Source organism: Myotis nattereri (genome assembly GCF_964212035.1).
Source record: "Myotis nattereri genome assembly, chromosome: 11".
Taxonomy (NCBI): domain Eukaryota; kingdom Metazoa; phylum Chordata; class Mammalia; order Chiroptera; family Vespertilionidae; genus Myotis; species Myotis nattereri.
In genome coordinates, this window is record NC_138086.1 from 37,864,017 (window position 1) to 37,878,147 (window position 14,131).

Genomic DNA, 14,131 nt, shown 5'->3' on the forward strand with positions numbered 1-14,131 from the left:
ACTCAGCATGTCTTTAATTTCCCCTCCTTTACCTCATCCATGGATTCTATACTCCTATAAACTCCCTTTAGGGTACTTTGTCATAAAGCATTCTTTAATGGAAAAATTGAACATAATTTATAATTCCTTGATTTTTGAAAAACTGTTCTATATACAAATTATTCCTTAGAACATGTTCTAAGGATCTTTTCTCTCTCTTTTTTGCATGTAAAAAAAATAGAGGAAAAGTGTGGGCTCAAGCTGTGCGGTTGATCAGCAAAACACAAGAACTCAAATCCAGACCGGCCTGCTTTGGAACATGGGTATTTTTTTAATTATACAATATGAATAAACTTCTTAACATAATTTAAATTAGATAAAATAATTAATTAAATGAATTACCTAAATTATGTACTGTAAACAATGCAATTTTGCATATTAAGTAAGCACAATTACAAATCATGGTAACAGAAGTTATCCACATTTTGGACACCAGAGGGCGATGCAGGAAAAAAAATAAAAGGAAAGTGAACACAAACTGTGATCTTGAAAATATTGGTTAACTTTTATTCCTATTTAAAATATGGTTTATTTATGTTGATTTTTCTATTTTTAATAGGATGTTTGTAAACTAGAAAATATTATAATAAAATTGTTATAAAATCCAGAGAAAATAGCTGATAACACTTATCCATACACATAGGCTCATATTCCCAGTTCAGAATCACTTTAAGGTTCTTTATCTATTGCCAAATTACTTTCCAGAAATACTGAATTAATTTACAATAATATGTATAAACATCTAACTTCACTTTCATAAGCACTTATTACTTTAATTGCTAAATTATAAGTAAAGAGGATAATTCAATATTTAGGTACTTAAATTTCCCTGATGGCTAAGAAGTAAAATTTTTCCCATCTATTAATTTTCATATAATCTGTTAAAATGTTGTCTTATTTTTTCATTCTGTTGATTAGCTTTTAATTTATACCTATTTATTATGACTTCTTAAAGTAATTTTATGCTTAGAAGACATAAACTAATCAGGAAAATATTCATTTATGGTCTTTACTAATATTTGATGATTTTGTTACTTATTTTACATTTCAGTATTCAGTCATGTTGGAATTTATTTCCCCCAAAAGTATGAGGTGACAATTATATTTAGATGTGTGTTTTCTCAAATAGTCAATTTTATTTTATTTTTAAATAATTATTGGTTTATGATCCATTCCTTATAATCAATTAAGATTTAGATACATTTCTAAGAATTTTAATCCCTTTACTCTTTCCATCATTTCACCAACTTATTTTTAATATTAATAAAAAAATTAGCCAAAATATATTGAGGATAACAATTGTGCCAAGCTAAGCACTTTACATGTATTAATTCAATTGACCTTCACCAAGCTTATGGCTTTAGTTTTAATATGATTTACATTATAAAGTTGAGAAAATGAGGCTAAGAATCACACACAGCAACCAAGAGTCAGAGCTCTACTACTAACCCAAACACCTGGCACCCTCTTGTCTATGGTGCCTAATCATTTTCCATATAAACCAGAAGAGTAAGCTGTCATACCCTGTCACTTTTCGATCAGTTGTTGTCCTATTGAACTTTGGAACTTTTTTTTGGTCAAATTAAAATTGCATTTACCAATAAACTTGAGAAAAATTTACATATTCACTTGAGTCAGTTTCCATTCCAGAAAGAATTATTAATTCCACATTTATAACTGTATTTCCATTTCAACTATTCTACATATATCTCATATATTCTTTCCTTTAAAAAAAATTCAGATCCTAAATATATTATTAAAAGTACTACTAGGTAATTCATTAGATGTGCTCATGTTGTAACGTTGATTTTAATGCTATTATTAAGCCCTATTCTGGGGAAACCAGAAGATGTGGCCACCCAGGGCTGGAGACAACGGGAATATCTGTGCTAATGGCACTCTGGGACTTGACCACTCTCGTCCTCAAATTGATGTCACTGTCCCCAAACACTGGCTGCTGTTTTGTGGTTTCTTGGTTCTACTGTATAAAAAAATAAGTTTTGATAAAAAGGTTTCCACTTTTTAATTCAATTTCAGAAAAGCAGGACTAGTTCAGAAATGGCTACTAATAAGCATCAATAGCCACATTTTAATAAATTCTCTGCTCTGAGCTTTAGGTTCCTCCTTTCTGAAATAAAAGGGAAAGCCCCTCAAATTTTAAAATCAGGTAATTAAATCTGATAATTTTTTTTAACTCTCACCAGAATGTATGTTTTTATTTTTTAGAGAGACCAGAAGGGAGAGAGAGGGAGAGGGGGAGGCAGGGAGAGAGAGAAAAGAGAGAAAAGGAGAGAGAAACATTAATTGGTTGCCTCCTGTATGCTCCCCTGACTGGGGGTGGAACCTGCAATCTAGGTATGTGTCCTGAGCAGGAATTGAACCCACCACCTTTTGGTGTACGGGACAATGCTCCAACTAACTGACCCCCGCCCAGAGCCAGATCTGATCATTTTAACTATCAGAAAAAGAATTACATAAATAAATAGGAATAATAAATTCTGTATGTCAAAAGAAAATGGTAACAATAAACTAATAAAAATGTTGATAGCATTACCAAAACAAAATTTCTGTTTGTCTATAATTATAAATGATAGTCCATCAAAAATGTTGATGTTTTCATTTTTAAAGAAATATTCCAATTAACTTAAATCATAACATACTCCAAATTCAGCCTACTAACCGTTGTTGAAATAGTGAATAAATTTCTGCGTATGTCCCAAGTGTCATTTTACGATATTCTATTTGCATTTTGATACAAAGTTACTAACATTTCCAATAAGTTCTTTTAAACATCTGGGATAGCATCTGGCATCAACAAAAAAAATACCAACTAGATTTGAAGGAATTATATTCAATCTAACTCAGTTCCATTGGGATCAAAATATACATTTGAAATATACACATCCAAAAAATTTGTACTATTGATATAGTATAAATCAATAAAAATAATAAATAGATACCTATCGATAGAGCAAAGGTTAAGCAGGAAAGATTTCATGAGGAGTGAAAAAAATTTGAGGAATATATTTTAAGGGGTACAATAAACATGAATCATTTAACAAAATATTAGAAAAGTGGGGGAAAGCAAATGGCAATATTTGTATCTTGAAATTTGGAAGAGAACGTAATATGCAAATTGTTACTATAACAAAGTCCTTTACAGTGGAATATATGACCAAGAATTTGCTGAAGTGGGATTTTGCTATTCAAAAATTAAGATTTAAGTCTCTATATTTGCTAATAACTACCTTATTATACTATCACTTTATATTTTAATTTCTCTTAAAGCTAAACCTGCTAAATAATTAAATAGCAAATACGATAGTTTAATTTAATTAAAATAACTATGAGCTACCCTGCTAAGGCTAAAGCTCAGGTTAGCCCTAGCCAATCTCTTTGCCTTTACTTAAAATTAAATGAATAAATGTACTTTGAAAAATTTTACCCAACATGTAATGACATACATCTATGCTTATTGGGCATGGAATCTTTACCTAGTCCTTCAAGCCCCAGTAAATAAGTCAATAACTTTTATTTTAAAAACAATAGCTCAGTTTTAAAAGTATTCCCTCTTCCTCACTTTAAGTATTACTTTCTTATTTCTAAAACTCCAAATGCAACTAATTTTTAAGTACCAAATCCATCTTTCTTGCACCTTTTAATTAATGGAAAAATATTTACCATGCTTGTCCACACCTTCTTATAAACTTTCCTTATACTTCCAAAGCAATTAAGTTATCCTCTAGCAATCTCTTTTTTTTAATTAAATAACCTTGATTACTTGTCTTGTTATATAATCCCTAAATTTCTCATTTCAGTCTTTCCTTCACAGTCTACAATTTCTTTTGTGTATAATTTAGATGAAGATAATTTTTAAAGCACCCATCTTTACCTTTAAAAGTATGTAAAAAGAGGGAATTTCAGGTTTTTTTAATGAGCTTAATTTTACTCCTTCTTCCTGTGTTTTTTTTTTTTAATTTCACCCTCACAAAAGCAAATGGCTACAAAATGAAAACATTCATAAACACCTATTGTATTAGTAATTCAATGAAGTACCAAGATCTTAAAATCTCAATCATGAATAAGCATGATTAGTTACAACAAGCCCCAGGCAGATGCCCACTGGACTCTGCCAAATGTGCCTCCCTGATGAGCCCGGATTCTCTGGTTTTCCCACTGCTGAGGAATCAGTTGGGAGACCTGCTAACTGCAGAGTCTGGATCCTCAGATCAGGGGCAGAGTTTGAGATTCTGCGTTTCTAATCAGCTGCCAGGTGCTGCTCATGCTGCTTGGCCACAGGCCCCACTGTGAGAATCAAGGGTACAAACTCTAATATTCTTATTTGTTGACATGAGATATGAATCAACATAAAATTTTCCTGAAATCTAAACGGATGACTATTTTATAAGACTGAAATGACATTACTCTCCCAGAATTCATTTGTCAGCAAACTGCAATGGCTTGCCAAGTATCTTTTCTTTTACTCGAGCACTGGCAAATGCGGGCCTGCTTCGGAAGGGTTTAAAAATAACTTTTAAATTTAAATTGTGAAACAACAGACAACTGTGCTCATTATCATACGCAGAGAAGTTCCTAACCCGAGAAAGCCATTAGGCATATTTTAGAAGGGGAAAAAAAGTTCTGAGCTCATAGGAAAAGGAACAATCCAAATCGTGTCTGTTTGCAGATATGTACAATTGCATATTTCAACAAACCCCCACTGACATTAGTTGGTGTTTAACTATCAAGTCAAGAACTGGGAGGTGTCTGAGATTTCATCCTACTTTTAAGCTAAGTAGTTAGTCTTCTACCGCTTCATAGATGCTCCAGTGGTCGGCAAACTCATTAGTCAACAGAGCCAAATATCAACAGTACAACGATTGAAATTCCTTTTGAGAGCCAAATTTTTTAAACTTAAACAATATAGGTAGGCACACTATTATTAACTTAATTAGGGTACTCCTAAGGCTTAGGAAGAGCCACACTCAAGGGGCCTAAGAGCCGCATGTGGCTCTCGAGCCGCAGTTTGCCGACCACGGTGCTAGCCCAAGAAATACAAGTCCTCTGGTGAGAGACAAAAGGCAGGAGTAACCAGACTGAGACCTATTTGCACCCAAAACCCAATCGCCACAGGGGATAAGAGAAGGGCCAGCAGTCATCCGCACTGGCCATAGATGAGTTTTGGCCAAGAGATCCCAAATGAGGAAGCCCCTGAGCTTACAAGGGGCTGCTGGCAGACAGACCATCATCCTCATAAAAAGGAGACCATATCTTAATGACTCGGCAATGTAAACCTCTTCTGGGGGAGAAGACAGCTCTACCTTCACTCTCCTGGAATGGACATAAAGCTGAGCAGATTGGCTGTTAATGCTTAGCCTTGAAGAAATGTGACGTATTCATGAAGAACTGTCTCTCAGCAGTTGGTAGAAAAGTATTAGAAGAATATGATGGTAATAATAACAATTGCCATAAGTAAGCATTTTGCATATAGTGCTCAATAGCTTTTTGACAAATATGATGTCCTTTTCAAAGAGGAAGAAACAGATTCATAAGCCTTACATAACTTGTACAAGGTCATGTAACTAATCGTTTCAAAGGTTATGCACAATCCCTATGCAATTCAACGAGTACATCCAAGAGGCCGGATTGTCTGAGAAGAGTGGGAAGTGGGTCACTTCACAAGAGGTGAGCCTTGCTAATGTTGCCATCAGGTCAAGATCAACCCTTCCCCAACTCCTATGTGGCGGTGGTTCCTCACTCTCCATTTCGTACTACATATAGAGACTGTCACTCCTAAAACTGTTGTTTACTGACCACAATCTAGGTATGACTACAATCTAGGTAAAGTGGAGAGTTTACTTTAAAAAACAAGTTTCTCAGCCCTGGCCAGTTGGTTCAGTTGGATAGCGCATCATCCCAAAGACCAAAGGGTTGATTCCAGGTCAGGGCACATTTCTAGGTTGGGGGTTCAATCGCCAGTGGTCAGGGACTGTATGGGAGACAGCCAATCAATGTTTCTCTCCCTTCTCTCTCTCTCTCTCTCTCTCTCTCTCTCCTCCCCCCCTTCATCTCTCTCTAAAATCAATGAAAACATATCCTTGGGTGAGGGTTAAGAAAAAAGTTCTCTCTTACAACTAATAGCAAAGATATTATAAGGAATTATATTTTGATTATTTCTTTCTGATGACTACTCCAGGACAGCATTTTTTAATGCACATGAATTATAAAAGTTTTCTGGAAGAAAATGCACTCAAGGAACCTTATTACAATCTTGATATTTGCATCTAATTCTTAAGTAAGAAGCTATGTGACTTTATGGAAATATATGACAACCTTGTTCAGTTGGTAACTTTTCACATATTGCCCATAATCAGCATACATTTTCCTTTCATTATCCACTAGCTCACAACTTTATTCCTAAAACGTCAAATTCCCTCACTTTCATAAACAAATTCCACTCCCGTGTCAACATTTGAAATTTTGCCTGTAAATCAGAACATGCTATAATTGAATTGCTGCTCCTATCATCTACCACTTACTTCTGTCAAAACATATAACTGGATTAGTGGGAAAACAGCTACATAATGCTTGCATTTGAGCTTTGCCTAACAGCAGGCTTCTTTTCTGTAACCAACAAACAGCACTGGAAACAACAGAGTCACTAGGAAATGATGCAGCATTCATTCTGCATCTCCTACATGATTTAAGTATCAAAAGAAACTTAGATATGACAAATCTGTACTGAATTTACAACTTTCTCTTTTGTGATGTCAAAGATCATATTTTGTTAGCACCACCACAATGGCTGTGTGATAAACAATGTGTTTATGTACAAATGAAACAACATGACTATCTTTTCTGGTCACTTTTTTTGAGAACTACAGACTAAGTGGTGAGGTAACACATGGGGTCAGACAAGCTAAGGTTTCTAAAGGTTCATCAGAAGCAGAAAAAGATCTGGACATGGACAGTGGTGCCACATGTTATTATGGGCTGAACTGTGTCCCCCTGACATTCATATGTTGAAGTCCCAACCCCAGTATCTCAGAATGTAACAGCGTCCGAAGATAAGAACTTCAACCAGGTGAGGCAGTTAGTTTAGGGACATGAGTCCTTATAAAAAGAGGAAGAGACACCAGGGGCCTGCACACACAGAGAGGTGACTATGTGAAGAGGCAGCAAGGTGGCGGCTACTGCAAGCCAAGGAAAGAAAACTCAGGTGAAACTGACTCTACTGGCAGCTTGACCTTGAACTTCCGACCCCCAGAACTATGAGGAAATTCATTTCTGTAGTTCAAGCTATCCAGTCTGTGGCATTCTATATGGCCCCTCTAGAAAACATAGACAGGCCCTTCAGTACCATGTTGGCGACACCCCTCGGGCCCAGATGAAAAGTCTCAATAAGAGGTTTGAGGGGTTCCTTGCATAGCTGGACTGTTTAAACTACGGACTAGCTCCAATGTATTAACCAGAGAGTTATATCACGCAGGGACATTTTTCAGGGGGTTTTACTTCATTGATCCTGAGTTCTATTTAGCATAGTTACCCTTAGCCAGGGATATCATGCTAAAAGCACTTTAGGACTAATCCTCTTCCTCTCAGTAAATATTAATCTAGTTACCTGGAGCTCTGATTGACAAGGGATTATGCCCCATCTCCTGCCCACTTTCACTCCCCAAGGTGCCCTCTCAGTTAAGGGAGGCCATGTGCTTGAACTTCTTCCTCCTCCCAGTGGTGTCAGAGATAAAGCCATTCTCCTGTGTTCGATACAAAATGACCTCCCCACAAATTCCCCTTCCCTCATGTTCATCTCTAGGAATACATCCACTTCAAATGTGAAATTATATCCATCAGTCACCAGCCATGGCATTTTTTGCCTCATTTCTATGAATTAAAATGAGACATGGTAACGTTTATTTTGTTCTATTTCACTTGTTTTCAGAGTTCAGTACACTCTATGAATAGGAAGGCCTAAGATGGTTCTGGGGAAATAAAACTCTAAACGAAGCACATTCAAATATCTATTGGTTCTCCTGTTAAATTGAAAAATAAATTTTATTAAGAGTTATAATGTTATCAATGAGTAAAAGGGTTCATGTCACCTGCTTAAGCTTCTCTGAGTAAAGGAGAATATGTGTAATGTTTTTCCTTCAATTACTTTGTGGCTAAAGCCTTAGACATTCAGAAAGGACCTTGGTGAAGAAATAAAGGAGAATTAGTAACAGGATAGGAACAGCTCAGTGAGATAGTCTTGTAATAGATCAGAAATATCTCAGCCTGTCTATAATACAGCATTGCAGAGTATTTTAAAGTCACAGAAATTGCAGATTTAATTCCCCCAAAATGGGATGACCGAAGAAGTGCAGTCATCTTATACTTACTGAAGCTACATTCACAAAATCATCATCTGAGAGGGTTTCCAACATTTCGGAGACAGACGTTCGGATCAATTTAAGTGTCAACCCACTGACACTTCCACTCCTATAAAAAATGGGTGCATGCATGTTAATGACCATCTATTTCATCAAAATCAGACACTTTAAGTAAAGGCAGTTACCTACTGGCTCTAGATCTTTATATAATACTCAAATAATTTCGTCTTTAAAAAATCAGTAGTAGAAAAAGTCGTATTTTTAATAGTGTAGAAAAAAGGAAATCTTATTGTTTTATATAGCATCAGAATATATATTTCTAAGCACAATGACAAAAATGGAAAGTCAAATGATAATTTTAAGAAAATATGAATACTCAGGGCATAGTCGCTTACTCAGGAAACATAAACTTAATACCAGCTTGGTTATCCAAGTTAGACGTGAGGGGTTATAACCTCTGCAGGTAAACATTTAAGGTCATTGCTTGAGGGTATCCAATGTTTTACCTGATTAAACCGATAATTATGAAGCAGCATAACATATATGGTAAGAGACATATTTTTTATGTGGACAAAAGGCCTTGTTTTGTATCCTAAAGTTGATATTTTCTGGGGTTCAGTCTTCATTTTGTCTCATCTCTACATAGTCTATGATGCTCATGAATGACCTCATCTATTTGTGGGGCTCTAGACAACTGACTCCCAATTCTAATCTCTAGCTCCCAACTTTTCCCCACTTTTACATTTCACTGCTTGTTAAACTATAGGCTCAATGCCCAAAATGACACATTATTCCCCAACATATTTTTCTTTCCTATTTATGTTATTGGTAATAACCAAGCTAGGTCTTAGTCCAATTTCCTCCTCCCCCTTAACCTTCCTTCCCTTGCAGACAATTTTCTCATTCATTCCACTTCACTCTGTTCCCAGACAGTGGCCTCCCCTCCACCAGCTCTCCACTCTGACTCAGATCTCCATGACCTGAAGATGCTGAGCTATGGTAACAGCTACTGCCGGCAGCTCATTCTGGAAACACACCTTAATACAACACTACCCATAGTTACCTAGTAAATATATATTTTCAATTTTGGGATATGCATGTGGTTTTCAAAGATTTTAATATGATAAATTATTTCTGGAAATTATATATTCAATAGAATTATAACACATTACATTACCATTTAAAATTTGTACTTAAGGATTCGTGTATGATATAAATTCCACAATAATTTAATTTAAATGAGATATAGCTTAAATGCATTTAACAAATGAAATGAGAATGAATGAACATTTAAGTTACATTTGTCTAATTCATTTATCTCCTCTTCGCAGGCTAGGTTATAAAGTTTTGAACTTGTTTACTTTAGGTCAAAATGAAGAAATTTTCAAACGTTAATGTTAACCTGTGATACAGATTTATTTGCCAATAAATCACTGGATTCTGTTTTTTCCAATGTGGTGAAGAATATCTGAGGACATACCTTTATTTTCTCAGGGAAAATAATCAAAGCATTTTATGCTTTGATTTTATTCCTTGGTATTACTCTTAAAAACCAAATCTCTATAGCAGGATATATGTTTTTCTACCATTTTATTTTCAACCTTATTAAAGGATCTCTCTCTCTCTCTCTCTCTCTCTCTCTCTCTCTCTCTCTCTCACACACACACACACACACACACATACACACACACACACACACCTTAAACTGAAACATTGTAACACATAAAATGACCAATATAAAAACTCCTGGAATTCTTACACATATATTAGCATTTCCCTCGAGAAAGTCCCAGTATTGACATTTAATACATTTTACTCTATCTGTTTTGTAGTCAAAACCTTCAAAGTTATTTGAATCTTAATGACTAGTTGTCAACTGAATGATTTTTTTTGTGTGGCAGAAACTGCTTAGTATTAGCCAGAATGTACCTTAAAGTTATTTTAAATATAAAGCCAAACACTAGAAGAAAATTAATATTTTTCAAAAAGCTCAGACTTTAGAACCATGCCAGGCCTTAATTTTCAATTCTGATATAGATTCTTATTTTCAATAACATAATTTTTGTTTTGTTACTGTCTTTATATGGCTTCTTTGTCTCAATATAAAAGTAATCATAATAACACTTTGTTCTTCCCCCCCAACCTGTCAATCATTTCTCAGTCCCAACACATTACTGTTATCTATGCTCAACCCTATATTCTCAGTATAGAAATAAATATGTAGTGTTTAGCTACTCACACATCAACCAGAATAAGCATGTCTTTGGGAGATGCAGCTCCTTGGATGTACCTGAAACAAATCCCAAATGAACACATTTTCTCTTGCAAAATAGCAAACTTTGATATTTGTTACCCTGATATTTCCTGATCAGAGATAAGGTATTTTCCAAACAGACCTACTTCTCTTCTATCTCAGTCAACAATGTTCTGCTCTTTCATTCATAGTTTTGCATTGTCCATGTTAAAAAGCTATAATAGTAGAGATGCTAGTGGCATAATGTTTCAATTATATTTTTTCAGATATTTATTTAAAAAGGGTGAAGAGACGTGTTTTAATACTAAGAGCAAAATAATGTAACTTCTATCTAGAAGCCCATTTTTTGGGGGGAAAAATTATTCTGAACGTCAATTTGTTGACTACACATTCTAAAACTAATTCTAAGGAATAATAAGAATAAATAATCACAAGGCTAAGTCATATTTTTAAATGCAAAAAATAAACATGAAATATAGTTAAGTGGTCTAGGGCCATGAAAAAGCAACATCAACAGAACAGAAATACAATGGCACAATAAAGAAATTAAAAACAGAAAAATATATAATGTTACTTCCAAGATTTCTCACTGGTGAATCTCAAACCTCATAGAATCTAAGAAACCACCTGGAGAGTTACTTTACAATGTTGATTCCCAAGTTCAACCCAGCCCTACAGATTTAGAATCACTGCATTTTAAAGAGACTATAGGAGAGTTTTATTCAGATCATTTAGGAATTGTAGAGAGAGAAACATAACTTCAGGTGAATGATCCCAAAGTTCATGTTGCCTGGCCACAGAGTGCCAGGGCACAGGGACCTACTCTCCCCACCAGGAAGGCTGAAGATTCAACTTTCTACTCATCTCTGATGCCTCTTTACCCATGACTCTACATCTCACTTTTCAGAACTTTGCCAGATGACTTGTCTATTAGTGTAGAGACAGCATCCAGCACAGTTAGCATCTACTCAGGACTACGTGTTGTGTTCATGAAACAGAGTTTATAACTTGCAGGCAAGCTTGCGTCACTCTAAGAAGGCTAGGGGAAACGCTGCTGGGATATTCCAACGGAAAGCAAATTTACTTCATGTCTGGCATCTTAACAAATGGTGCAGACGTGCCTCTCTGTGGGAAGATTAGAGGAAAGACTATTGTCCGCCTCTTCTGTTTAGCACTTAGCTCCTAGGTTTCCCCCCAAACAGCTGTTTCCCGAATCCAAATCATGGGATGTAATTGTCTTTACCTCCCATTGCTTCACAGCCACCACACTTGGAGAAATATCAACAAACGTAATATGTGGATTAATAATATTTTGCACTACTATAATGGTTGATGTTCATGTAAACTGCTACTGGGATATTTAACAGCATCATCAAAGCATTAAATACATTTACTTTGAATCAACCAGTATATCTGAGAATTTGTATGAACCCTAGCAAAATGTTAGAAATAATCTAAATGTGGAATAATAGGGGATTTCTTAAATAAGTTACCTCATAGTCATTATTTTAAAATGATGTAGTGTATCTCTTAGGAACAGGCATTAAAAGGTATTGATATGAAAAGAGTATATTACAAAACAGTATATTGGACATCATGTGAACTAATTCAAGAAAAGATATTAAATACATTTTTAAAACCTTACAACACATAAGTTGGGAAAATATAAGTTATTGGTATTTTTTGTTTTATATTAGGAAAATGAGTTGCTTTACTAGTGAGAAACAAATAATACTTTTTTTTTTTTGAACAATAAACCTAAGCAATATAACTTTAACTAGGGGCAGCTCTTACTGTTTGGGCCAGTTCTCATTAGTTGACTGCCAAAGACAAACCACCTCCTACTCAGTCCAGAGGCTCAATTAGAGCTCTACTCTAAGCAAACTGGGGGTCTTTCCATAGAAATCCCACCAGCTAAAAGAGTTTTGGAAATGAAATTGCAAATAAAGGTAGTCCAGTTGAAATAAATGTGTTGATGAATTTCAACAATATTCATTATTGTTCCCATGTGAACTTTATCTTCATTTACTTTTAACTGTATGCAGTTGTTAACATTTTTAAAAAATAACAGAGCCATTTAAATAATTAGACAATATTCATCCTAATAATGTAAAGATTCCTTCCATCTTTTTCACACAAAACAATGTAGCCTACTTTTGTCTGTTTAACCTTTTCATGATTACCTAAAATTCTTACCATGGTCTTCTGCGTACATCATAAAGATCAATCTTGTTTGGAGTTCGGCTGTTATCAACCCATGGAGAAGCTTTAAGAGAAAGAAAGAAAAAAAATAAGAAAGTAAAAGGGAGAGAGAAATTAAGTTACATTAAAAATTAGAGAAATAACATCAGAATATTAGACATGACCTATAAAAATAGTATTTAAAATAAACCAAAAACACCATTGACACATTCTTCTTATCCATAACAATTTTAAAATGGGGGATACAATTTTTATGCATAATTTTTGTTTGTTTGTTAATGGCAAAAAATGGAAAATGATATAGCAGTATAAAAGAAAGTCAACATATTTTCTTTTTCATATTATTTCAGAAATAATTTGCAGACACAGGGATTTTCTGGGTGCTGACTTATATGTTTAACTAGGTTTCCAGAAATTATATATTTTCTTTCTTCTCTATTAACAGAAAAATTTACCTTAAAAGAAAATGGATTTGGCATCATGGAAATTATGCTTTCAATTATTTAATCTTTATATTTTCATCTAAAGCCATACTACCTTGATCTATAAAAAAGATTGCTATTTTTCTTGGGTTGTTATCATACAATATCATAATTTTAGTCTTATTATTAACTAGCCATTTGATAATGGCTAGTCCATTTGAAATTTTAATTAAAAGGTTAAATTATAATTAAAAACTACACAAAAAACTGTTTTCCTTAAATTTATTTAAAGGATTTGAAGTAATTCAATACAGATTCAAGAACCTTTAGTTAATTTCATAGCTTTCACCATTTTCAGTAATTATAAAAAAATACTTTTGTCTAACTGCATTGATTTCAAATGTATTTGATGTATACTTATTCGAATTAAATCTATATTTTAATTTAAATGTTTTACAAACCTTCTTTCACAATATCACACACACACACACACACACACACACACACACACACACACACCACTTAGACCCATTGGATAACATTAGAAGTTGATGAATAAGACAATAATTTTATGCTGAACAAGTCCTCTCCTTGAATATCTACACTAATAAAAGAGAAAAATGGTAATTGGCATACGACGATACCCTTTTCATTGGCTAATCAGGGCTATATGCAAATTAACTGCCAACTATGATTGGCAGTTAACTGCCAACTAAGATTGTCAGTTAACTGCCAACTAAGATTGGCAGTTAACTGCCAACAAGATGGCGGTTAATTTGCATATGTAGGCACAATGCAGGGAGGCGAAAGGGAAAGCAGGAAGAAGCCCCCTGCCACTGACA

At 34.5% G+C, this 14,131-nt stretch overlaps 1 protein-coding gene across 3 annotated transcripts in view; it reads right to left on the minus strand.

Moving 5' to 3' along the window:
* The window catches only part of CACNA2D1 (calcium voltage-gated channel auxiliary subunit alpha2delta 1), a 389,241-nt gene that overhangs the window by 84,807 nt on the left and 290,303 nt on the right, over positions 1-14,131 (minus strand). For all 3 annotated transcript variants that reach the window (XM_081102325.1, XM_081102324.1, XM_081102326.1), the window contains exons 8-10: positions 12,862-12,931; positions 10,651-10,701; positions 8,421-8,520 (exon numbers count right to left, since the gene is read on the minus strand). In XM_081102325.1, coding sequence (XP_080958451.1) covers positions 8,421-8,520; positions 10,651-10,701; positions 12,862-12,931 — 221 coding nt within the window. The remainder of the gene's footprint in view (positions 1-8,420; positions 8,521-10,650; positions 10,702-12,861; positions 12,932-14,131) is intronic.